General features: G+C 42.1%; 1 protein-coding gene across 3 annotated transcripts in view; it reads left to right on the forward strand.

Moving 5' to 3' along the window:
- The window catches only part of LOC108880824 (slit homolog 1 protein), a 58,567-nt gene that overhangs the window by 14,730 nt on the left and 19,353 nt on the right, over window positions 1-24,484 (forward strand). For all 3 annotated transcript variants that reach the window (XM_018672543.2, XM_018672542.2, XM_018672544.2), the window contains 17 exons: window positions 647-718; window positions 1,782-1,853; window positions 1,975-2,046; window positions 15,190-15,261; window positions 15,448-15,519; window positions 15,702-15,773; window positions 16,105-16,268; window positions 16,368-16,515; window positions 17,747-17,818; window positions 20,209-20,280; window positions 20,788-20,859; window positions 21,528-21,671; window positions 21,761-21,924; window positions 23,006-23,029; window positions 23,234-23,378; window positions 23,850-23,924; window positions 24,192-24,335. In XM_018672543.2, the coding sequence (XP_018528059.1) occupies window positions 647-718; window positions 1,782-1,853; window positions 1,975-2,046; window positions 15,190-15,261; window positions 15,448-15,519; window positions 15,702-15,773; window positions 16,105-16,268; window positions 16,368-16,515; window positions 17,747-17,818; window positions 20,209-20,280; window positions 20,788-20,859; window positions 21,528-21,671; window positions 21,761-21,924; window positions 23,006-23,029; window positions 23,234-23,378; window positions 23,850-23,924; window positions 24,192-24,335 (1,656 nt within the window). The remainder of the gene's footprint in view (window positions 1-646; window positions 719-1,781; window positions 1,854-1,974; window positions 2,047-15,189; window positions 15,262-15,447; window positions 15,520-15,701; window positions 15,774-16,104; window positions 16,269-16,367; window positions 16,516-17,746; window positions 17,819-20,208; window positions 20,281-20,787; window positions 20,860-21,527; window positions 21,672-21,760; window positions 21,925-23,005; window positions 23,030-23,233; window positions 23,379-23,849; window positions 23,925-24,191; window positions 24,336-24,484) is intronic.

Genomic DNA, 24,484 nt, shown 5'->3' on the forward strand with positions numbered 1-24,484 from the left:
AGACTGAAAAGACTTCACTGCAAACTGAGTGAAAATAACTTCAAAGAGCAGAAACAGCACAGAGATACTTTTACAGTGTAAATTCATAGAAGGAGGCATCTAACTTTTCTCTCTTTTTGAGTAAAAAGTAAAACCTGACTCTCTGTGGTTGTATCATTTTTTATTTTCTGTTTTTCTGGGAGAAAAGCTAGCAGAGCGTGAGTTTCAGTAGAGCTGAATCTGCTTTCTTTCTAACAATAATAAGAGCAGAAGTTCACTTTTTGGCTGCACAGCCCAGTGGCTGATAAATCATAAAAGCTGCTACTTCACCATCAAATTGGCTTTTCGGGTATAGAGCAATAAGGTGATATCTAATTATCTGTCTGCTAGAATCCCACTCTTAAACCGAACGCAAACAAACTCAGGTTTTGGCGAGGGAATAACACTCCACACACACAGTGCAACACACCGAATGGCTCATACTGTGCAGACAGAAGAAGTAGCTCCTGAAATTCTGTATATGTGTTTATTGATATACACACACGTCAGTATTCATATTTTTTGATCCATGTCGTCTCAGATCTTATTTATTTGAATTTACTGATATTTACTTCCGTCTTTAACTTTCTGTCTTCTCTGATCTGCTGTTGTCTCGTTTGTTTTTCAGTGATCTGAACGGAAACAACCTGACAGTCATCACCAAGTCCGACTTCTCTGGCCTCAAACACCTCAGAGTCCTGTAAGTCTCAGCCACATTTACTATCACCCCATCCATTTTTTGTTGTTTGACAAGTCCAAACTTTTCTGGAAGCTTCTCTCACAGCTGTCAGGCACATTGTTGACAGGGCAGCAGCTTGTATTTATCCAGCAGAGATTCTTTCCCACATTTCTCTGGTAGTTTAAGGACCTGTAGGAATGTGGGAATCATAGCTGCGGTGCCATCGGAAGCCAGAGGGCACTGAATGATGCTTTAGCTCAGCGGTGACACATGAGCCACCCAGAGGTGCTTGTTTGGTGTCAGTGTCAGTCAAAATGTACAACAGGGAGGGGTTTATCTGTGACCTTTTGACCTGGAAACACTGTGCCCTGTGGGAGAGGCTGGATGAGCCGTTGGTTTCCTGTGCTATCCTGAGTGTCAGTGATGGACATGAGGTGTTAAAAGGATGACATGCCAGGGACTAATGACATCTCCGAAGGCCTCCTCAAAACAGATTAGCGGCCCGCTGGGAGCCGGGGGGGGCTCGTCGCTGTCAGGAGGGGATTGATGTGGAAGTGTTACCCCAGTGGTTTATGATGTAGAAGTCTGTGGAGTGTATTTATCAAATATACAGATCCCAGCAGTGACTGTGAGAGAGAGTGTGTGTGTCGAGAGGCTTTGTGTTTGTAATTTGATTAGTGAGCAGGTGAAAGATATCATGTTTTGTGCAGAACCTCAGTTTAATTATCTTGAGTGTCATAATTTTAGCTTTTTTTTTCAAGCACATAGCAATTAAGTGCTCTGGCTTGTCTTGTGTTTTATTTGCCAGAGTCCCCCTTTGCTCTGATGGTTGTCGCTAATATACCCTGATATTTTACCACAATAGAGAATATGCTTTAATTCTGTTTTTAATGTGCTCTAATAGCAAAATATTTATCACACAAGTTTTTTGTTTTAAGATTTTTTTTATTTCTAATAATCCAGATTATGAAACATGCAACTACATATGTCTTTGATTTTACACAGCCTAAGATTCAAAGAAGTCTCTACAGAAATCTGCAGTGAAGCATTTAGAATTTTATTTATGCTCAGTTTTGTGTTGCAGTCATCTGATGGAGAACCAGATCGGTAACGTTGAGAGGGGAGCTTTTGATGATCTGAAGGAGCTGGAGAGACTGTGAGAGCACACTCATACACACATGCACATATACAAATAGAATGAAGGAGATATTTTCAGTGAGATGGCTGTCATGTTTACCCTGAAAGTTTCTTATTCCTTTCTGTTTTTGTCCATCTAGTCGTCTAAACAAGAACCGTCTCAGCCAACTCCCAGAGCTGCTGTTTCAGAAGAATGAAGCCCTGTCTCGCCTGTGAGTACGATCTCTGAAACATCTGAAACCTTTCTCTCATTTACCCTCTTTTCTAACATCTCAACCCTGTACTCTTTACTTTACCCCCTCTGTCCTACATCCTGCAGGATCATGACTAGTCAGGCCAGGTTTGACCAGGTCTGGTTTTCCCCAAATTTCATAAACTTCTTCATCATTTTTTCCTTTTCTTTTTCTGTGCAAACTGTAGTCCACAAGTTAGGGCATAGGTTATATTTCTTTTTTTAATTATATATATTTTTCTGCCTCACTGTTTATCTGCAGCACCTCGTGCAGCAGGGATGTGGGGTGCATGTATGTGTTTTGCATGAGTGGACTGGAGAGAAGTAGCTTTATTTAAGGAGGGAGACACAGCATCCTGATGATATGCAGATTCTCTCTGGTATTGTGCCTTTCATGGATTGTGAGTGTATGTATTTTTTTCTGCTGCTGTTCTATCTTTGCACCTCGAACACATGAATTTATCAGATTCATTCTGATTTGATTTATCCTGCAACCTAAACCCAACCTAAACATGAGTATTTTTAGCGTTGTACACTCCAAATTACTCTCCACGTACCATAATCCTACAACAAACAGAATACCTCCTGTCCATACCTTGGCATTAAACCATAATACATTTACACTGTGTATTAGCTGGTAATAAAATATTTAAATCACTGAAATATGTTTGGCTTTAAGTAATAAACCATCACATGTAGAGTAGAGTAAGAGAGTTATGTTCTGCAGCTTCAGGCTGTTCACTCGCTGATCAAAAATTGACCCATTTTTCTCACCTAGAAAACTCTGCAAATAGTCTCCCCTCGGACAGCAGAGCCTCCACAAATCACTCACTTACTTGGTCCCACAGGAGCAGTAGGCACAGGCCAGCTTTGATTTGACAACTCAACACACACACACAAAGAGCTTTTCTTGTTTAATAACTGGAAGCTTGGACACGGTCGGTTACTATGCGGCTAAATGTGTCACGCGCAGACACTGCTGTGAAGTCTTTGTTATAGATGTGTTTGTAGCGCGGGATGGGGAAGGTATCTGCTAACTGCCTGGAGACGCCTGGAAACACACACACAAACACTGCTGGAGAGAGAGAAAGAAAAGCAAACATAACAGAGCTCTTTAATTAACTTTTCTCAGTGATTGATCCGTTTCTGACTGATGTGTTTTTGTAGCCGTGTGTTTAAGTGTTCACGCGCGTGTGTGTGTGTGTGTGTTTGTGTGTGATGGTTTGAATGGTTGACACAGAAAACGTGCAGATACAAAGAGACACTCTTACTTTTCCTCTGAGCGCAGACTCGGGGGGGCGGGGGGAGTAAAGTGGGTAACAGCCATGAAAAATAACAGTAATTACAGGAGATGAACAGGTGGACATGTGTGTGTCAATGTGTGTGTGTGTGTGTGAGAGAGAGAGAGATAAAGAGAGGGAGATTAAGAGAAAGTGAATAGAGTGATGAATGGTAAAAGAAAGTGTGTGTATGTTTGTTTGTGGATGTGTTGGATGTGTGTGTGTGTGTGTGTGTGTCCTGATTATTTGCTGTTTGCCTTTTTGGCAATTTCACACTCGGGCTCCCATCAGGGAATGCCGAGATGGACTTGGCATGTTCGATCAATCAGCGCACACACACACACTCACACACACACACACACATGAAGCGACACACTCTCAGTGCAGAGCCATTAGCACTTCCTCCAGCAGGAGTGATTTCTTTTCCTCCTGCTGTGTTGATGGACTCTATAAAGCCCCATGTCCCTCGGAAACACATACACACACACACACACTTACTCTCTAGCGTAATCTGTCACCCCTAACACACACACACACACACATGTATGCACACACAAATATGTTTGCATGCTGCTTTTTTTCTGTGAGCATTTTTTCTCTTTGTCCAAAACACCCTTCCTCCTCCTCCTCTTCCTCTTCTCTCCACATATTCAAGAGCAAAATAAACACATTTACAAATAAATCCATTAACATATCCAGTTCATTAATAAATCAAAATAATCAGCAACTTTGGATAATCAATAAATTGCTTCAGCCATTACTTTCTGTTTCCATCCTCTTTTATGAAAGGAATTGTTGTTTTTCTGCAGAGAGAAGCTGCTGTTTGTTACAGTTTACAGTGAGAGAGGTCTTCCTGTGGCGAGCTCAGATAGAAATATTACATGTTATAGAAGGTGAAAAGTGATAATGAGTGATAGTCAGAGGCTTAAGCTGCTGGAATCAGGCCCGGCAAGACCAGTAGATTAAAAACCAGCGTTCATCTCTGATATCCAGCCAGGAAACTGACTGAAATATCAAGAATTATGAACAGAATTTGGTGTATTTGTTTCAGCAGCAGCACTTCCTGCTCCAGAAACCAGGGATCGTGGGTAATAGCTGGAGCCGGAGATTGATCGGCTTTGTTTTCTGTACATGAAAACCACTTAACCGCTCAACTCTGCTGCTGTGGCTCAGCAGAATTATGTGGCTTAAAGTTCAAAATAAACAGTTAAATTCTTTCTTTTTTTTTTTCTTTATAAAAAGCAGAACATTTTAGTCTTTTTCCACTTGCACATACTCATTCTTCCTTTGCTCTAGTACAGGGTGAATTAGAACAAGTGAGAACTTTATGATAAACTTCTGTCAACCAACAGAACATGTATTTCCATCTGGGGCTTGAAAAAAAAAATACATTTGATAATTATTTTGGAGATTCATGTGATATGACATAGACCCTAATTTAAAGAATAAATAAAATCAAAACACAAACCTCAACTCAAATGAACCAAAGTCTGCGTGGACCCGTGGAGACCTGGAACCTGAACAGATGTGAGTCCAAGAAAAACACTCACGTGGCTCCACTTTATTTGAAGCCCATTAGGAGCTCATGAATCTGTTACCTGAGCCTGTTGGAAAAAAACCTCTGATTAAAACAAATTGACTCTTCACTGGGATCTTCAACACTTTCATCTCTCAGTTTGAGCTTTACACGACTTAATACAACAATATTCCTCCTGTTTGATGGAAACAGCCAAGTTCAACATTAAGATAATCAGTCACAGACTGATCATGTTATGAAGCTACAGCACATCGTAGCTTTTCTTGTTTGAAGTGATAGCAGAGAGATAAATTAAGATCCATCATGTGATCACAGCTCCCCCCTCAGTCTCTTTGCCTCTGTGTCCTCTACACCTCTGTGCTGTTGCTTCCTTTTCTTGCTTTTGTAGACTCTCAGTTCTCTCTCTCCCCCCAGTCTTTTGTTGGCTCTGTGCGGTTGTGTGAAGGGTTCGCTCCACACCCAGTAACAGCCCTTTGTGTGTTTTGATGATACCCAGAGGCTGCCTGAATATGTGTGTGTGCCCCCCTCCCAGCACCTCCCTTTAGCCCAGGGGAACCCAAGAATTATGGGAGTGTAGCTAAATGTCTCTTACACACACACTCACCTTGACCTGGAGGTGAACTGTGTGGTTAGCCAGTCGATACAGAGCTCCAGCAAGTATGCTACTGACTGTGGATTGATGGGATTTACTCTTCATTCCAGCGTCTTGGCAGAGTGGTGCTACATCCTGTCAGCTCTGAGCTTAATAAGGACTAAACAAAGTAATAATCAGTAAAAGTAAATGGCAGCTTGAAGCATGCAGAGCCCTGATCAAACATGTTGATGTTTACAAGTGAGGTCTGAATAATTCAGATGTGATCTTCTTTGGGATTGCTTGAGAGTATCATACAGAGGTTTTGACCATAAGTAGCTCCATGGAGCAATGCCTTTATGAGTATAATGTCCATTTTGTTCAAGCATCTTCTGCATGTGGCTGGTAAAGGCAGGAAAGAAGACTGACTGTTAGTTAGTATGGTTAGGACTCCTCTGTGACACTTTTAAAGGCACTGGGTACCCTTTAGTTTTTAGCATTTTTCAACATGTAGAGTACATTACAGCATTGTTAAACTTATTACTTATTTCTTATGGTTAGGGAAAGATTGTGGTGTGGTTCACTGTGACTTGCAGTCTCGCCACATATACTGTATGTCTGCAGACAACGAGCCGCAGTCTGCTTGACTCATGCATCAACTTTCAGTGCAGCAGAGAACAAACTACCTTGCATGTTGAAAGGCGATGCTAAAGTGGTACCCAGTGCGTTAAAAAGTGACTAAACATGGATGCATGTACTGTAAACAATGTAGGTGTTAGAATTTTAGTGTTTTATGTGAAGGAAGATGCATTCAGCGCGTTTGTTTAGCTTGGAATATGTACACAATGTGTTCTGATGAGAGTTTATGTGTTTACAAGAATGGAAAAATCAGTGAGTAGCTTGTAGTACTACATCTTCTTAGTCTTTTGAGCATCAGAAAATCAACCCCTGCTGGCTCAGAAAGACGTATTCTCTCTCTGAAACAGTAGCTGTTAGATGGATTATGGTAGTGACATGATTTCTTGTTTTCCATTCTCCACTTGAACTTCTCAAACCAGTCTTGCACCATATATTATCCATCCATCCATGTATCTGTTTATTTTGTTTGATAAATGTGTGCGTACAGGTGCCATGTAACCATGAAGAAATCAATTCACAGCGTATAAAAAAGGAAGAGAATGGAGTCTGAGTGAGATTCAGAGTGTGCGCTAAATAGGAATAAACCAGGAAATTAAAAATGTGTGCAGGATTTAATGTGTGTCTTTTGGCGTGTGTCATAGCAGTTAACATCCCCCTCAGACACTTGGAGAGTTTCTCTCATTAGGCAGAATGGCAGAGCTGTCCTCATTAGCCCAGTTGATTGGCATCTGAGTGTGGCTAATTAGCGGTGTGAAGCTAACAGAGGCGGTGACAGCAGCTGCCGGGCTGCGGCTGTGTAGAGGCTAACCGGAGTGTGACCTCGCCGTTTACCCGACTCATTTTCTGAGCGAGAGGAAGAATCATATGTCTGTGTGTGTGTGTGTGTGTGTGACTGTGTGTGATAATTGCTTGTATTAGCATTTGTACTGTATAATTGTGTGTGTTTGTGTGCTTGCATGTATGCATGTGCTAATTACACAGATTTGCATCTGCACAGCAGTGTGGTGTGTGTCATGTGTTTGTGTGATCGGGTGACATAATTATTTATAGGTGTATCTGCAGTATGAGGAGTGACAGACACAAAGTGTGTGTCTGCACATGGATTAATTAATATTGTTTGCCTGCGGGATAGTTTTGCAGTGATGCAGTTTTTGTACGTGTCTGCTGTCTCAGTGTGTTGTGAGATAATTGGATGTGCAGTATGTGGATCTTTACATTGTTTGTGTGTGTTTAGTGTTTGTGTGCACCATCTGGTTGTGCACGAAGAAAACCAGTCATGAGTAAAATTTTTCTTGTAATAAATAGATTGAATTCTGAAGAACAGGTACTGTTGAATGTCTAATTATCTCATTTACTAGCAAAAATAGCCACAACAGATTCTATTCTAATGATAAAGTGAGTTTATATAACTTTTAAATAAAGAAACAGAACGTCTGTCTGTCTGCATTTCCTTTCTTTTCCATATAAGATATAAACTGTAGATACCTCCAGCAGGGTTTAGGGTTTCTTTAACTACGTGCTTTAAATGCTTGTCATCCTGATTGGGAACGACTACGCTGATTTGCTTTAGGTATTGATATGGAAATTGTGACTCCTGTCAACAACTCCCATGAAAAGATCAAAACCAACAATCAAGTGGTGCCTTTGCATCTGAAACCTGATACGTCTTATTCCTCAGTGCCTCAGAGCGCCACTGTTGTCCACAAACTATTCATATCGATGAGCCACACCGCTGCACTTGGTATCATGTTCCTTCATTAGGCTGAATACAAACTGCTGCTGCTTTTTAAAATGAATTTTTTTGTGATCCATTTTCAAAGATTTCCATCTTGAGTGGATGTGATTTTTGATCTCATATACTGTAACCTGCTGCTGCTTTTCAGGTTAACCAGTGAAAGAGACGGCCATCAGAGACAGGACAGAAAGTTTGTTCACTCTCGTGCTGCTCCTGCTAAAACTTAACCAACACAAGGAGCTTTGTATGAAAAGTGTCGACTGTGTGTTCAGTTCATTTGCACATGCATGCATTTTTGATATTTACATTATCTGCGTGACTCAGTTCTGTCATCGCAGCAGACGCAGGAGCAGGATTTTCCCAGAATTTGAGTTTTCTTAAAGCTGGGACTGTGGGTCGGTCCCTGCTGTGTGCGGTAACAGCTTCACGCTGGACTTCAGGATCTGCGGCGAGGTCCGACACCATCACTCCCCTTACAAAAACCTGCTCGGCTGTTATTCTTCAGCCCAGAGTGTGTGTCTGAGTGTGTGCGCTCGTGGGAGGTCAGACCGGGAACGCTGATTCCTCCCTGTCATGTCCGTCCAAAGTAAAGCTGACACGCTGAGAGCGGTGGAAAAGCATGATGGGAAGAAACACGCAGCAAATCGCTAATCTTAGATTGACTCTAAGACAAATATTAGAGAGAGACCGCGAACAATCACATTCAGCTCTCATCTTTCTCTCTCTCCCTTGGGGTTTTTTTGCCATTCTTCCCCTCTTCCTCCTCCTCTTCTTCTTCTTTCTCCTCAACCTCCATCTGCCTTTAGGGTTTTTCAATTAAGCACTGTGCTCCCCTGTGGATGGAGAGAAAAAGGGAAGAAAGAGGAGTGAGTGATGAAGGAAAGAAGCAAGTGAACATGGAGGGAGGTAGAAAAAGATGGAGGGAAGACCTTTGTCTTGATGAAAGTTGAAAAGGCGAGGGGACCGTGGAGAGGTGAAAGAAAAGTGAGAGAGAAGGTCGATTTTCAGAAGGTAAACTAAATATAAACTGTAAAGGAAACTGAAGCGAGAGAGAGTGAGGGGATGAGAGAGGTGGAGAACATTCACAGTATTTACCTCCTGAGCTGGCTGAGTTTGGCCTGTTGCCACGGTTACAGCCTCCTTCGTGCTATTGGGTCATGAACCTTCCCATAGTTCTGTGGGTGTGCGTGTCATGTGCAATGTATTCATGTTTCTGTACACTAATAGGAACATGTGTGTTTGTCACGCAGTGCGAGTGTGTGTGTGTGTGTGATTGTGTTGAATTGAGAGGAAGCCTCTGGATGTTGTGTGAGGCTAATATTTAGCATGTGTGTGTGTGTGCCTGGTGTGTTTGCGTGTTCATGCTGAGTGTGTGTGTGTGTGTGTGTGAGCTCCTGTGTTTTTCGTCCCTTCATGCTGTGTTTTGTCTGTGTGAACTCTCTGCCTGCAGCTCTGCGGTCGACACAGAGGCAGAAGGGAAATTAGAAAAATGAATGTTTGTGAGCTTCAGATGTAAAAGAAAAAGTTTTCCTCTCTGTTTTCCTCTATACCTTTCTTATAGTATGGTTTAACTGGTCTTTAACCTCTTGAACCATTTTGAACCTGGGCCTTATTTCCCATGTTTTTGGTATAAATGATTGAGAGGGACAAAAATCTTGCTACTGACAGGCTCAGATTGTTATTACAAGTGTCCTACAGAGACAGAGCTTTTTATTAAAGAGTCAGATCCTTTTAGTTTAACCAGAAACATCTCTATATATCACTACCAGACTCCATTGACAAAAACAGGGATTTTAGGAGGAGCTGCTGGAATACCACTGCCTCTGTCTGTCAGTGTGTTTGTGTTACTGTGTGACTTTCAGTGGTGGAAGAAGTAATCAGATACTTTAAATAAGTAAAAATACAACACAATATCACACACGTGTCTACAAGTGAATCAACAGTGAAGAAGTTTATTACACTGAGACGTTTTTGAGCTTTTGATACAGATACAGATTTTTGTTGAGTAGTTCTTTAATTTAAATTATATAGAATAAGCTCAAGGGTCTATGGGGGTCTCACTTTTGGCTTTTTGAAACATGTAAATACTAGACTTTGGGTTGCACTTTACTAAAAGTCCCCACATGTAGTATTTATAAGCAGTATATACATATATATATATATATATAACTGTAATGTATTTATCAACAACTATAACTCCTCCTGTGCTGTAATAATGTAGAATATGTCTTTATATGATTTTTTTATATGAGTCTGATCAGCTTCCTCTTGTCTGATCTGCTTTGACATTCCTGTTAATTCCTCAGTGTTATTTTGTGATGTGTGTGTGTGTGTGTGAGGTGAGACTCCCAGTGTGTATCGCTGGCAGGTCTTTTTAGGGTCATCCTCTCTGAGTGTGGTTTGTCTGTGTATTCTGATGCTGCAGCCGACCACTTATTTATTCTCTCTGTGCGCCACATCTGGTTTTAACTCTCTTCTTTCTCTTCACTCTGTTGGGTCTCCTCTTCTTCCTACTGTTTTCCTTCCCTCTCTCTTATCATGTTTCTCAGTGTCGTTCACTTCTGTAGGTGATAATAACTTATTTAAGGTGTTTATACTGTGAGTGTTTGAGTGCGTCAGTTTGAGGAGGGGACCAGACTAAGATGATAAAATATTAACCATGTTGTTGCTCTGACTGTGTCTGCTAACCTGGCAGGATGGGGGTGTGAGTAAGTCATGCTACGGTCACGCTACGCAATTTTTGCCCTGATTTCGCCAGCAGTTTTTAGAGATCAAGAAGAAAAGTTCCTTTTTCCCCTCGCTCGTTTCTTACAGGCGTCCATTTTGGAAAAAAAGGGAAAAAAAATTCCTGTCTTGTGCATGATATCACGTCATTTCCTGTGTCGCCTCTTGTGTGTTGGGGATTCTCCTGTTGCTGATCAGTCGTGTAGCGTGCAAACAACAACAAATTCACAAATCCTGATTACAAGACAACAAGCTGTATAGTTAGTGACAGTGAAAGTCATACAGACAGTACATGGTTGTGCATCAGTAAAAACTGTAGTAACTCATTAGACTCAGTAGAGTGAGCTGATTAACACTGCGTACAAGATCAATACAGCTGCAGTGTCTGACCAGCTTTACTTGTACAGTTAAGCAGTTTAGTGATAAACTTAATTCATATAGAACTTTTTAAAACAGAGTTACAGAGTTTTGACATGGGAAGATCAAAACAGAAACAAGTTAGCACTATAATAAACACTACAACAGCCTGTTGAAGCCGTATGTGTTAAGATCAATTTATACTTCTGCATTGAGTCGACATGCACTGCCGTTAAAATGTAAATATGTGTCGTGGCGACAGAGACTGACCTTTTTACCTTTATAGGTAGTTTGAGCCGTCGGATTCTGCCTGATTTCTCCCTGATAATCAGGATATACACTGTTAATGACAACAACAGAGCATAAAAAACAAAATGTGAAAGAGTAGGACTGGATCAAGAGTTAAAGAGTCCAAGTATCAGTGACTGAGAACAACTAAATCTGTGAAATACCAGTCAGACTGCTTGACTAAAACTAACCTGTGTTCGACCCGGGGGGATGGATGGACAGAGGCGGGATGAGGAAAAAGATGAGTAGAGAAGGAGTGGGAAAGTTTACCTTTCTCACCCTCCTCTGTGGGCATGGAGGGAGGGATGGAGGGAGGAGGAGGATATTGAAACGACAGGAGAGACGGCGGAACAATGAGAGGATGAGGAGGGAGGGAGGAAGGATGGAGGGGAGGATGGACACGGACACAACGGATGACAGAACGGATCAGAATAGCAGGAGAGAGAGCAAATATTATGAGACTACCTACTGTCCACACACACACACGCACACACACACACACACACACACTTACATACACACATACATATACACACACATGTCCAGCTCCAGCTGTGACCAGACTGTTTCCCTCCAGTAAACATCATATCCAGCCTCTTGGTGTCCTGGCAACGGATGTCTTGGTAACCTGATGGGAAAGCATCTTTAATATTCAGTGTGTGTGTGTTTGTGTGTGTGTGTGTGCGTGTGTGAGAAGAAAGGACATTTACTTATTCTTACAGGAAAGTGCTGGTGGGTGTTTTTTTAAATGTATGTTGCATTTATTGTATAGTGACGGCACAAAGAGAGACAAGACAAGACCACTAAGGAGGATGTGGTTATTTGGTTTCTACACCAATCAGCCACGACATTAAAACCACCTGACTGATATCGTGTCTGTCCTCTTTGTGCTGCCAAAACAGCTCTGACCTCTGAAGGACTTTGGATTTCTGGCGGTATCTTCTGGCAGTGGATCCTTTGGGTCCTGTGGGTTGCAGGGTGGGGACAGATGCTGGATTAGATTAGGATCAGAGGAGTCTGGAGGCCGGGTCAAGGCCTTGGCCTCTTTGTCATGTTTCTCGAGGCCTGCTGTCGGAGGTCGATGGTACGTGTCAAAGTAACGTCCAGATGAAACGCCAGGATGCAACCACTAACCCATCAGGACGCCCTGCACTCATGATCTTGCAGAGCTTTTCTATGTCTTGGATGTAAAACTGATAATTGCAAAAATGCCAAACCATCTTCAGAACTATTTCAGTGTCTAGATTTCCCACTACTTTTCATCATGGAGTCCCTCAGCAACTGAAACAGCAGCATCTTCTGCACATCTTAAGAAATACCAAGCTGGCCTCATTTCATGGAAAAGTCACTATGGCTGCGTGAAGCCATTTGTAAAAGGCCAGGCTGGCAAAGAAACAGATTACAGGTTCACCTTTTGCTCAAACACAACGTCATCCGGCGAAGTGCTGCAGCAGCCGGTTACATACTGCACATGCAAGCACACATTCCTGGTAAATGAGCACTGTTTACCTTTCAGTTGTCTCGACAAAAGATGAAATAATTGAGGCCTTGATAACTGTTCAGAGTTATAAACCTCTGTGCAGTGTCTGCGCTGCTTTCCTCTCAGCCACACCTGAAACAACTTCCACCAACGTCAGCCCCTCGCGTTGATTTATCACAGGACTGTTTTCTGTCTGAATGATCCAGACTATTTGTGCACAATGTGATGAAGGTTTACCACAGAGGAACATTTGTTGTGCACCAGCTGTTCAAGTCTTTGATTTAGTTTAGTTGAACTAATCCCTGCTCAAATGCACGTTTTGTTGCATAGTGGCAGTAGTGTTTCTTAGCTGAGCTCTGGTTTGTTCTTTATTTGTATTGTAGAGAAATATTTGTGACAAACAGAACTGACATCCTTTATGCAATATTGGTTTCCTGCTCTGCTCACATCTGCGAGGCAGTGAACAGAGGAGGACAGACAGACAAAAATAAAGGGTTAGTTTGGTTCATTGGCCTTCAGCTCTCTCTGAAATGAAGCAGAAAAACTGCACATACAACTAGACTTCATCTCATTTCTCCTCTGTCTCTTTCTATCAAGCTTCCATTTCTCTCTCCGTCTCTCTCTCTGTCTGACTCGTATTCTGTCTCTAACTTTTTCTACTCCCCTCTGTATTTTCTCTATTCATCCATCGTTTTTCTTCTTCATCTTTTTTCCCTCTACTTTATATTTTTGCTTTTCCCCTGTCACTCTCCACGTCCTGTACCACCACCACACTTTTTCACTCTGTCCATCCATCATCCTGTCCTCCTCCTGCCCGTTCTGTCACTCTGTATATCTCTCATCGCCTCCTTTGCTGATTGTTTCATGTCACTGCTGAGCTTAAATTTAACAACACAGTGATACCTCTGCTTTCAGACAGTGTGTAGGTTTTTTTTAGTTAGTTTAGTTCTGCTTCATCTGGCTTCCTCTGGTGTTATCTTGGTGATGCATTTTATTTCAGGCTGTGACTTGCTGCTGTTAACCACTGACCTCTCTGTGATACTTCCTCTGGTTTGGCCACAAAGAGGAAACCTCTGGTTTACCACTGAACCTTCAATAGCGACAGAGCTGTAACTGTCAGAAAACTGAAAACATCAAGTGGCTTGACAATAGAGACAAGACTATAGCCGTGGTAAGGTCTTTGCAAGGCTGCAGTGCACAATATACGCATAAAATAAAATTGTTGGGTGGAAGGAAAATGGAGAGAAACGTTGTTATTCTTAGTTCCTTTAACCTCCATATGACCTGAACTTGCCTTCAGCATGGTATACTGGGAGGAGTGTGTGTTTAACTTTGTACGGAAACACACACTGGTCTTAGCCAGCTTCTTAGATCTGTACCGAGGGTGACACCAGAAGGAAGACTCTATTGTTACTAAAGGGGCACGGCGGCCATTTAAGGTCTCTGACTTGAGCTGAATGATAATATCATCAGACTAACATGTCTAAAGTTAACGGCTGCTGGATGTTTAGCTGTTTAGATGTTCTGTCTATAAACCATTAGTTAGTAAGTTAGTAAGTTTTTCAGTGGTAATAAAAAAAAAAGTACATTATCTTCACACAGACAGAGAATAATTCCTCTCTCCTCTTCACCCTCTCATGAAGGAAATTACAATACCCGTTATCTGCCTCTGAAGACTGGTATGCAATTTTACTTTTCCACCCTGTTCTGCAGAGAAAACAGTAATTCTCAAGAAAAACAAACCCAGCGAGACTCAGATTCAGTCTTTCATTCTGTTGAGTAAATCTAACCTCCTTTCACATGGAGGTTGTTTTGGTTGTGAACCGGTACATATATTATATCAGCAGTGTAGGTCTCAGTAAGTGGGTGTTTCCTCTGCTGTCATGCTCTCTGGTTTGACCCTGACATTAATGGAGTGTGTCTGAGGTCCTCCAGGGCAGCCAGAGATGATGTACATCCTCCTCTGTGGTTTATCTGACACACACACACACACACACATACACACACACTCTAATTTTTGTTGTGGTTTTATCAGCTGGTTTCTGTTGTTGCTGTTTTTCCTCTCCTCTCTTTCTAGCGGTAGCATCGTATCTCTTCTTCTTCTTTTTGTCAGTAGTGAAGTCGGTCTGTTGTTGTCGTACATGTCACCCTCTCTGGGGGGGTTGAGCAATCTGGTTGCTGTCCTCCAGACTCCTCCAGGCAGGAGGGAAAAACACCATTAAGATAAAGAGGAACCGGCGTTTAGATTCATATTAAACCAGCTGGTAATGGTGCGGATCAGTCTGAAGACGAGACTGATGAGGCAGCAGGATGACCCAGTGTTTACCAGCAGGGATATTAAGACAAAACAAATGTTTATAATGCTCTAAATTAAATTTAATTTCATCTACAGTTTCTGTTTCTTATTCCCAGTAGGGAATATCTGACAGATGGAGAAGATGATATGGAGGCTTTCTTTTTGTCAGTATGCAAAAACATAATATAGACAAAGTTGTTTCTCTGTTTTATTCAGGGACCTGAGTGAAAATGGCATCCAGGCCATCCCACGGAGAGCCTTCAGAGGAGCCACGGACCTGAAAAACCTGTGCGTTAACGTGCACACAAACACACAAACACACAAAGCAGAGAATAAAAATAGTATATAAGAGAAAAGGAGGGAGTACGGTGGTGATAACTGCGAATGAAACACTCACATCACATTCTCCAACATGCTGTAAAGTAACTAAACCTGCGTTAAAGGAGCTGTTGTTTTTGTTCTTTTTACTAACAGTCAGCTGGATAAAAACCATATCAGCTGTATAGAGGAGGGGGCGTTTAGAGCTCTGCGATCTCTGGAAGTACTGTGAGTATTCTTATAAACCACTTTAAACCTGAAGTACCTCAGACTGAGATTGTTCTACCAGCTTGTTTTGTGGCAGGAATATGAAATCCACTGCACTCACTAACATGATCCTGGTATCTGACTCCTAATCATCTCCTCCATGTCTCTTTCTTTCTCCCGTTTCCTCTTTTTTTTATGTACAGCACTCTGAACAACAACAACATCAGCAGCATTCCAGTCTCCAGTTTCAACCACATGCCGAAGCTCCGCACCTTGTAAGTTCTTCAGCTCCTTTCACTACATTTCCCAGAATGCCAGAGTGTTCACTGTGGCTGGAAGAGCACACCAGAGACTTGACTACATTTGTATTTTATTTTTCTGCCTCTTTCCATCCTTGTTTTTTCCATACCCATCCTTTTTCTCCTCCTTTCCTCTCTCCTACACTACCTCCTTCCTTCCTCTTTTCTTCTTCCCTGTTTGTTCTCACCTGTTCATCCCTTCCCTCACACACCATCTCTTATTTGTCCCCTCTCTCCTCTCTCTTCCCCTTGATCTCCCCCTCTTCCTTTGATTCCCTCTCTCCGTCCCTCTTCTTCTCTCCTCCAGTCGTCTCCACTCTAACTCTCTGCGTTGCGACTGTCACCTGGCCTGGTTGTCCCCGTGGCTGCGGCAGCGGCCGTCGTTAGGCCTCTACACCCAGTGCAGCTCTCCTCCCACGCTGAGGGGCCTCAACCTCGCCGAGCTGCGCAAGGGAGACTTCGCCTGCTCAGGTACAGCAGCAGCTCAGGTGTTGATCAAAACACCAACTAAAAGGTCCATGTCTGTGTGATGGGTTGGAGGTTTGAACAGTTTTTCTTGTTTGTTTTAAGGCCACAGCGGCAGCGCCTTCGTTCAGCCGTGCAGCCTGGCGTCCGGCTCCTGTCCTCCGATGTGCTCCTGCAGCAACAACATTGTGGACTGTCGAGGGAGGGGCCTCACCGCCATCCCCGCCCACCTCCCTGAGGCCATGACTGAGATGTGAGTATCCCAGCAGAAAACAGTTGTAAATGTAGAGTTTTTATTTCATCTAGAACAGCTCATCTAACAGGAGAAGCCTGTTAGATGAGCTGTCTAGACACATGTAGCACACAGTCGGAGAAAATCCACCTGAGAGGTTTTCTTACCCACTGGAAATACTCAGTTCGGTTTAGGTGAGGACTGGTGCCTGGGTAGTGTAAGCGGGAGACCAGCACCGTTCAATGGCGCCACACAAGTGAGGATAAAAATGTCATCAGCACGCCAAGTCACTCACTGTGAATTCTTCAGGCAATTACCTGCTCTGTTCACACACTGGCTCGTTACAGAGGCGTTACATGGACTTCCAGGGAGCTGCCAATTTAAAGTCCATTCCTGGTAATGTCTAGAAAAGTTCAGCTTTACTGTGCATGTATGAAAGCAGCTGTAGCTAACAGTAACAGCACAGGCTGCTGGTCAAACCAGACCAGACTAGAGTTACATACTCATTTGAGTAAAGACTTAAAGAACCAAATCCAGAATACAAGAATCCAACACATTTCCATCTTGGAAATGCAGCATTACTTATGTAACTGTGCTGATTCTTCATGTGCTCTTCAGTTACTTTAAATATAAACAACACTGAAACCCGTCTTGATTGAGCACACTTTGGTTTTTGGGGGCAGTTAAGCACACACTCTCTTCATCCCTCTGCACTTCAGCCTGTGGCTTCAGTAGCGTGACAGGACCGTTCATCACAGCGGGTGGTAACTTGAACAAATCCAATAAATAGATTTTACAGGCCATTACATGTACTCTACATTTCAGCCAATAAATCAAATGTTCTGATGCGTGATCCCAACTGGAGGACTGAGGGGTATCCGTACTTTCCTGCTAGATTTTTGCAAAGCCTTGAAGAAATTCTTGCACTTCCCATCCCATGAGATGACGTTGAATTATTAATTTATTGCTAGTAATCTGAGATCAACTGAAGGATGAGGAACATGTAGGATGAAATATCACAAGGAGAAGCAACTATTCCATTACTTTAATCAATTTATATCTTACACTTCCTGTGAGATGTGAAACATTTTTGTTTCAGAATTGATGCTTCATGTTGGCGACTGTCTGAGCAGTCTGAATGGAAACTGCAGACAGACCCGCTGATGGAAGTAACAACCCGCTGGCAGCTGTGCTGTGGTGTGTAACGACCCTACAGGAGGCAAATTATGAATGTCTTTCTTTTTCTCTCCAGTCGTCTGGAGCAGAACGGCATCAAGTCGGTTCCTCCAGGCGCCTTCACCTCCTACAAGAAGCTTCGACGAATGTGAGTCCTCCACAGATTTGAAAATGCAATCTAAATGCCTCAGCTTGAAGTAACACTCTGAATGTTTTGTGTTAAATGTGAGATGTTTAAGACAAGACAACAGTGATTTACTCTAAAGCCTCTTCATCGTCCAAGAAAAGCAGGAGGACCTGGCTGGGTCATGCCGTTTTCTGGTGCTGCCACCAGGACATGGCAATAAATAAATGGGAAAGAAAAGAAATTATGGGAGGTCGTTAAATTATAAATTCACTCAAAAAACAGATGGGAAGTTTCTGTGAAGTTTTTCAGGAAGTCTCAAATCCAGACAACCCTGTTTCTGCTGAAGAGAACATATATTTTTGGAGATTTGTTTCAGTCGTTTGCATCAAATTATCAAACCATTTTTTATTTTTTCAAAGCATTTTTTATATAAAATGGTTCGTCTACTGTAAATGTGAACTGTGAATATTCTTAGTGCATTATTGTCATTCACAAAAAGGTGAGTTCTCTTAAATCAAGATTTTATTTTTAAGATTATTTTAAGATTAAGCTGTAATGCTGAGTCTGCTTTTGGGTGAGAAGTTAAGCATCAGCACTAAAATATTTCCTCTACATGTCAGTGATTTGTGGAATAATTATGATTATCGTGACATTAAGTGATTAAATAATATTTTTTCTTCAGAGGGGGTTGTCTGAACGTCAGCCAGACTAACACCATGAAGCCGGGGGAGCTGTGGTTTTACAGCTCCACCCTTTGAGGTTTATCTCGACCAATGAGATTCCAGCATTTTTGCCTCCACAGGGGGAAATGCCTCAGAAAATGTTTGTGTTTTAAACTCTGATCTGCCAGCTGGATCGCTCTCGTCTTCCTCTGTCTCTGTGGTTTTCCTGCTCGACATAACAAACAGTCCCGGTGGATTTTCAGCATCGAGGAGCGCTTGATTTATGTCAGCCTGCAAAGAGATATAATCTCCATCAGAGGCCTTTTATGGGTCTCGCATGATGAATCAAGCGCATATCATTGTGATCTGGTACATATGTTTAAAAAAATGGATGTTCAGCCACAATAATAATGTTCATGACTTCTTGACTTTCCACCCTGTTTTATTTATTTATTTATTTTTCTTTTCTCTTGCGGTTTGCGTTCTGTCCACTCTTGCTGTTTTTCTCTTCTCTCTTCCTTTGCCTGTTTCCATCCTCAGACATTCTTTGTCTCTCTGTGGTTTTCCTTTTCCTCTTAATCTTAACCTTTTTCCCCGTCTTTGCCCTCTGACGTCGCCACCGTCAAACTGTCCTGAGCGCTAAAAGGACAGGGTTGATTACATTACCAGGCTGGTTTAAGTGGTTTGTCTTAAAATTTATTATGACAGTTGAGCGACGGACGTGGCAGCAGAACAAGGATTTTCTAATCTAACATGTTGTGGTCTGGGCTGCCAGACCAAATCAGACATGTTAAAAAAAAAAAAATCAACTTGGCCAGCAAGAACAGCTCCTTCTCTCTCTCTCTGAGTCTGCCTTTCACATAAAAAAGTTGCTGTCAAGCTCACTTACAGTCCAGTCGGCTCACGAAGTGGGGTCCCTCCACTTTATAAATGGTTCTTATTTGATTCAATTTGATTTGGGGATTTGAAAAATGAACAAAAAACCCATTCATGCATGTTTGACCCTAGAGAACACCACATGGAAATATGACGTAAAGAGAAAAATACACCATTAAAGGCTTTCTCTTTCTTTCATTTGAGGAGAAGGCACAAAGTTAGCCTTCAATTTGAACAATAATACACTTCACTTACACTTAACAGAGCTATAAAACAGTCAGTCATTGTAAAATAAAAAACATCACAAACACAGAAATGAAAACAAAGTATTAAATCAGACATGAGTTAAGTTAAATAATAATAAATGGATAAATAAAGCAGTTAGTATTAGTATTTAGTTCATATTGAAATCCCAGCAGCAGAAAGCTAAAGAGATACTGTAGATCAGCTGACAGGATTTCTTTATTTAAAGCAACATTATGTAAGAATTTAACCTTAAAATAAAAGCTTCAGAATCATTTTGATGTTACACTGACTTTTAATAGAGAGAATGAAGCCTCTGTCGTCTGAACACCTGTTGTTTCTGTGTAACTGTGGTTTTTCAGGTTGGATCTCCCTCTAACTGAGTGAGAATCAGCATTAAAAACACTTAACTGCTCTGATTCGGAGCCCAGCAGAGTCACTTACCACCTGCACGCTTTAAGCTCCAATTGTAGTCAAGGATTACACCATGATCCCTGTCCCTAATGTGTTACTGTTGAAATGGGACAACAGTCCTCACCTTTGCATCAAAACAGAAATGAAAGTGTGTCTGTCTGCTGTGACGACAACATGTGTCTGTGTGTGTTATTCTGTGTTTTTTTTTTTCCCCAGAGACCTGAGTAACAACCAGATATCTGAGATTGCTCCAGATGCTTTCCACGGCCTCAGAGCTCTCAACTCACTGTGAGTAACACACACATGGACACAAGTCTGAGAGAGTGTGTGAATAAACTGCTGGAGTTGTTATGAGAGTGCCTCGTCCAATATGTGTTTACATACGTCTGTCTATACCTCTGTATGTTTCACTGCATTCATGCGTTTGTGCGACTGTTGGCATGAATAATGCAAAAGTGGCGCCTGCTCTCTGTAAACATAGATTTCTTATGGAATATCAGGACTTACAAATAGACACAGTGGGTGGCCTGCGGGTCTGTACGTATGTATGAGTGTGTGTACAAGTATATCTGCATATGCTGTACTGTGGTATGTGTGTTTTCTTACTTTTTAATGGACTGCGTTTGCATCTATTTTTGTGTAGAAATACAGTTTGTGCAGAGATGTAGCAAAGTGTGAAGCCAATGGAATAAGAGTTTTACTGTTAAACTGATAATAAAACACCAGACTGATGGAATCCATATGAATACAGAGTATTTTAAGGAAAAAAAAACATGAAGCCCTCTGTGTTTGCAGGGTTCTGTATGGTAATAAGATCACAGAGTTGCCCAGCGGAGTGTTTGATGGCCTGGCCTCACTGGAGCTGCTGTAAGTCCAAACCACAATATGCATACATTTGTCAGAAGTGACGTTTACACTGACTGTGTTTTACATAAATGAATTTCAGGTGTCAAACGGCCTGAAAGTGCCTGTGATTTGTTAAACTGAGGGATGGAAACTAACGTGTGTTTCTGTAGTTTTTGCCAAGTCAAGCTGATATATAAATCTGTTTCTCATGACCTGCTGCTGTAATGTTTCTGTTTTAAGATTTTAAATGTTTAGATATGTATTTACCATGCAGTGCATTTCACATGTGTCAATAATTGTGTCAGGATGATGTTTTTTAAGCCCTATGTGTAGACGTATAGAGGTAGCATCAAAAACAACAGCTTTACCAAGAGAGAAAGAATAAAAAGGCTTAAAACAAGATGTTGTTCAGAGTAAATCAACATAAACCTGTGCTACACCTGCTGTGATGAAAACTCCACCTTGCTGGATTTTATTTTTAGGTTTTTAACATGAAGAACAAAGCTGGAAATGTCAAACTTTACAGGAAGAATGCACCATGCAGTTGTAGAGTCAGGTTTCATTTCATATCTGTAACACTCTTAGTAGTTGTTCACAGGGGTTGGAAGTCTGGTGGGAAAATAGGGCTTGTTGTTATCTAAGCAACTCCCCATTTCCTTACTGCTGATGATCTCCTGTTGTCCCTGCAGGTTGCTGAATGCCAATAAGATCCACTGTATCAGAGCCACAGTGTTCAAAGATCTGGAGAACTTGGCTCTGCTGTCGCTGTACGACAACAAGATCCAGAGTCTGGCCAAAGGCACCTTCAGCTCCCTGCACAGCATCCAGACACTGTGAGACAACGAAAACACACACACATACTGTTTCACTCACACACACACACACTCAGTCTGGTCTGACTGATGTTGTGATTTCCCATCAGCCACCTGGCCCAGAACCCCTTTGTGTGTGACTGTAATGTGAAGTGGCTGGCCGACTTCCTGCGTTCAAACCCCATAGAGACCAGCGGAGCTCGCTGCGCCAGCCCTCGCCGCCTCGCCAACAAACGCATCGCGCAGATCAAGAGCAACAAGTTCCGATGCTCCGGTCAGTGCCACTGTGTGTGTGTCTGAGTGTGTGTGACGTAGAAGTAACACCTCCCTCAAGGGAAATAAACAGGTGCATACACCATATACAAGAAAGGTAAAATAATTTTCCTCCAGAAGCTTCTTGTCATACACAGGCCCTATTAGCATATATATTATTCTTTGTCCGGGAAAAGCAGTGCCAACAAGCACTTGTTGTCTCTCATCTCCTCACTTTTCTCTGATATAACATGTCACGAACCTGTCAAATCAAAGTCAGACAGGTCGGAGGGATCCCCCATGCCAGACTCAAAAAATCTTTAGCTAAGATAAAATCTAACTCGTCTGAAGTCTGGCTTAGGATCTGAGGAAGCACACAACATGGACCTGTGTCAGAACCACTCGGGGTAATCCACACAACACCAGACTTTTTCTCTCAAATCTCCAAGATTTTAGATTTTAGAAGTTCCACTTTTCTTTTGTATCATAGGGTGTCGTATCCATTGCAGCCTCTAGGTGGCACCAGTATGGGAAATGTTGCGTGCCAGCTAAGAAACAGTAACTTAGGAAACATGAACCATGACTATTTGCTCATGAGCATACCATGATGAAATGTAGTTGAACAGCTCATGTTGTAGCTCCTCTTGCAAGGATGAACAGGGAAAGCATGTGGAGTGTGAGATAAAAAATGTGTTTACAAGACAACAAGACAAGAAGGAAGAGAACTAATCTTGCAGGCTGTAACCGGATGCCTGAACTACAAGCTTCATCTCCCACACTGTGCCAGTATGTGAAGCCAGCCTCTGGCCAGTGAAACCATGGCAGGCTCTCTGATCACCACATAAACCGCTCCACGCTGCTTTAGTCCACCGCCAGGCCTGGAACGCTGCACACGGGCCGACACATCGCTTCCACAAAACAGCAAAACAGGGACGCCGGTTGTTTCATTCTTCCTTTCATGTGTAAAAATGTTAAAGTCTGCTGTTGCCAGTTTCATATAAGACCTCCTCCAGGAGTGTTTGCATGTGTGTGAATGTGCCTTTAAAACCCACCAAACCTTTTGACTGACATGTTTTTCTTTCTATTCTGTTTTTTCATGACAGCCAAAGAGCAGTACCACATCCCAGGTGATCATGTGTGTTTGTTTGTAAACGTGTGTCTTGTACTTAAATTATCCATGTTTCATGTTGCAGTCATAAGGGTTAGAACAACCCTGTATTTTCATTTGAAAACAACAAAAATACTTTGATTTGTGTCTGATAAATAGATAGATATCTAAAGAGTCCATCTGTTTGTCCTCCTTGTGTGTGTGTGTGTGTGTGTGTGTCCAGGCACCGAAGACAGACGTCAGAGCTACGAGTGTAACAGTAAGCCGGTGTGTCCCGCTAAATGTCGCTGTGAGGCAAACGTGGTCGACTGCTCCAACCTCCGCCTCACCAAGTTCCCTGAACACCTGCCCTCCTCCACCGAAGAGCTGTGAGACACACACACACACACACACACCCTCCAACATACTGTACAACTTTTCTGATTTATGGAGTTTTTAAAAATCCTCTCTGTAAAAATCTTTGACTTGAAATCTGTGCAAATTACTGCATATTTAATTAGATAATGCCTCATTTGCATATAGAAACATATAATTTCAGAAGACCTATAATACAAAAAATGTATCGTCTTATTGTAAGTGATCAGCAGGAGAAGTTTCATGATGATATCTATTTAGTTTTTTTCACCCTATTCGTCTGGAGTGAGCATCCACAGACATATTCATAAATAACATGAATACACACATGCTGTGCACAGACACTTTATGGATATCCGTGCTGACATGTATGTATGGGCTCATACTGCATGGATGCACACTCACTGGACAAACACACTCATTCCAAACCGACTCTTTCTGCTAATGATGTTTTTCATGTCTGCCCTCTGTGATCGTCCTCCCAGGCGTCTCAACAACAACGACCTCTCCGTGCTGGAGGCCACCGGAGCCTTCAAGGGCCTGTCGCAGCTCAAGAAAATGTAGGTCGCTCAGAAAACTTCAACAATGACGAATACCCGTTCAAATCATCAAAAGAAACTTCTCAGTGATCTCATTGTCTGGACTTTCTTCAAAAATAAACTTGTGGGGAGAGAAAACTTACAGTGTTGTTGGCGTAAAAATACACAGAAAATGCCGTCAAAACAGTAACAAGAGTATTTATAATTGATTAATTTCACCACCGGAAATGTTGACTGTCATTACATGAGAACTTTTGCTATCGTGTGTTTTGTCTTTCCTCTTTCCAGTAACTTGAGCAACAACAAGATCTCAGACATTGAGGACGGAGCGTTTGACGGTGCCTCCTCGGTGGTGGAGCTTCACCTGACAGCCAATCACCTGGAGTCTGTCAGAGGGAGCATGTTCAAAGGCATGGAGGGACTACGCATGCTGTGAGTTCACATCTTACTCCTCACATAAATATAATAATGATGTTAGGAATGTGGATGAATTAAATCCCCACGACGACAGACTGAAAAGTTAGGCATTGAAGTTTAAGGATAACTCCAGTACTCCTTAGACTTTTATATCAAAGAGTAAG

Source organism: Lates calcarifer, linkage group LG5, assembly GCF_001640805.2.
Source record: "Lates calcarifer isolate ASB-BC8 linkage group LG5, TLL_Latcal_v3, whole genome shotgun sequence".
In the NCBI taxonomy this organism is placed as follows: Eukaryota; Metazoa; Chordata; class Actinopteri; family Centropomidae; genus Lates; species Lates calcarifer.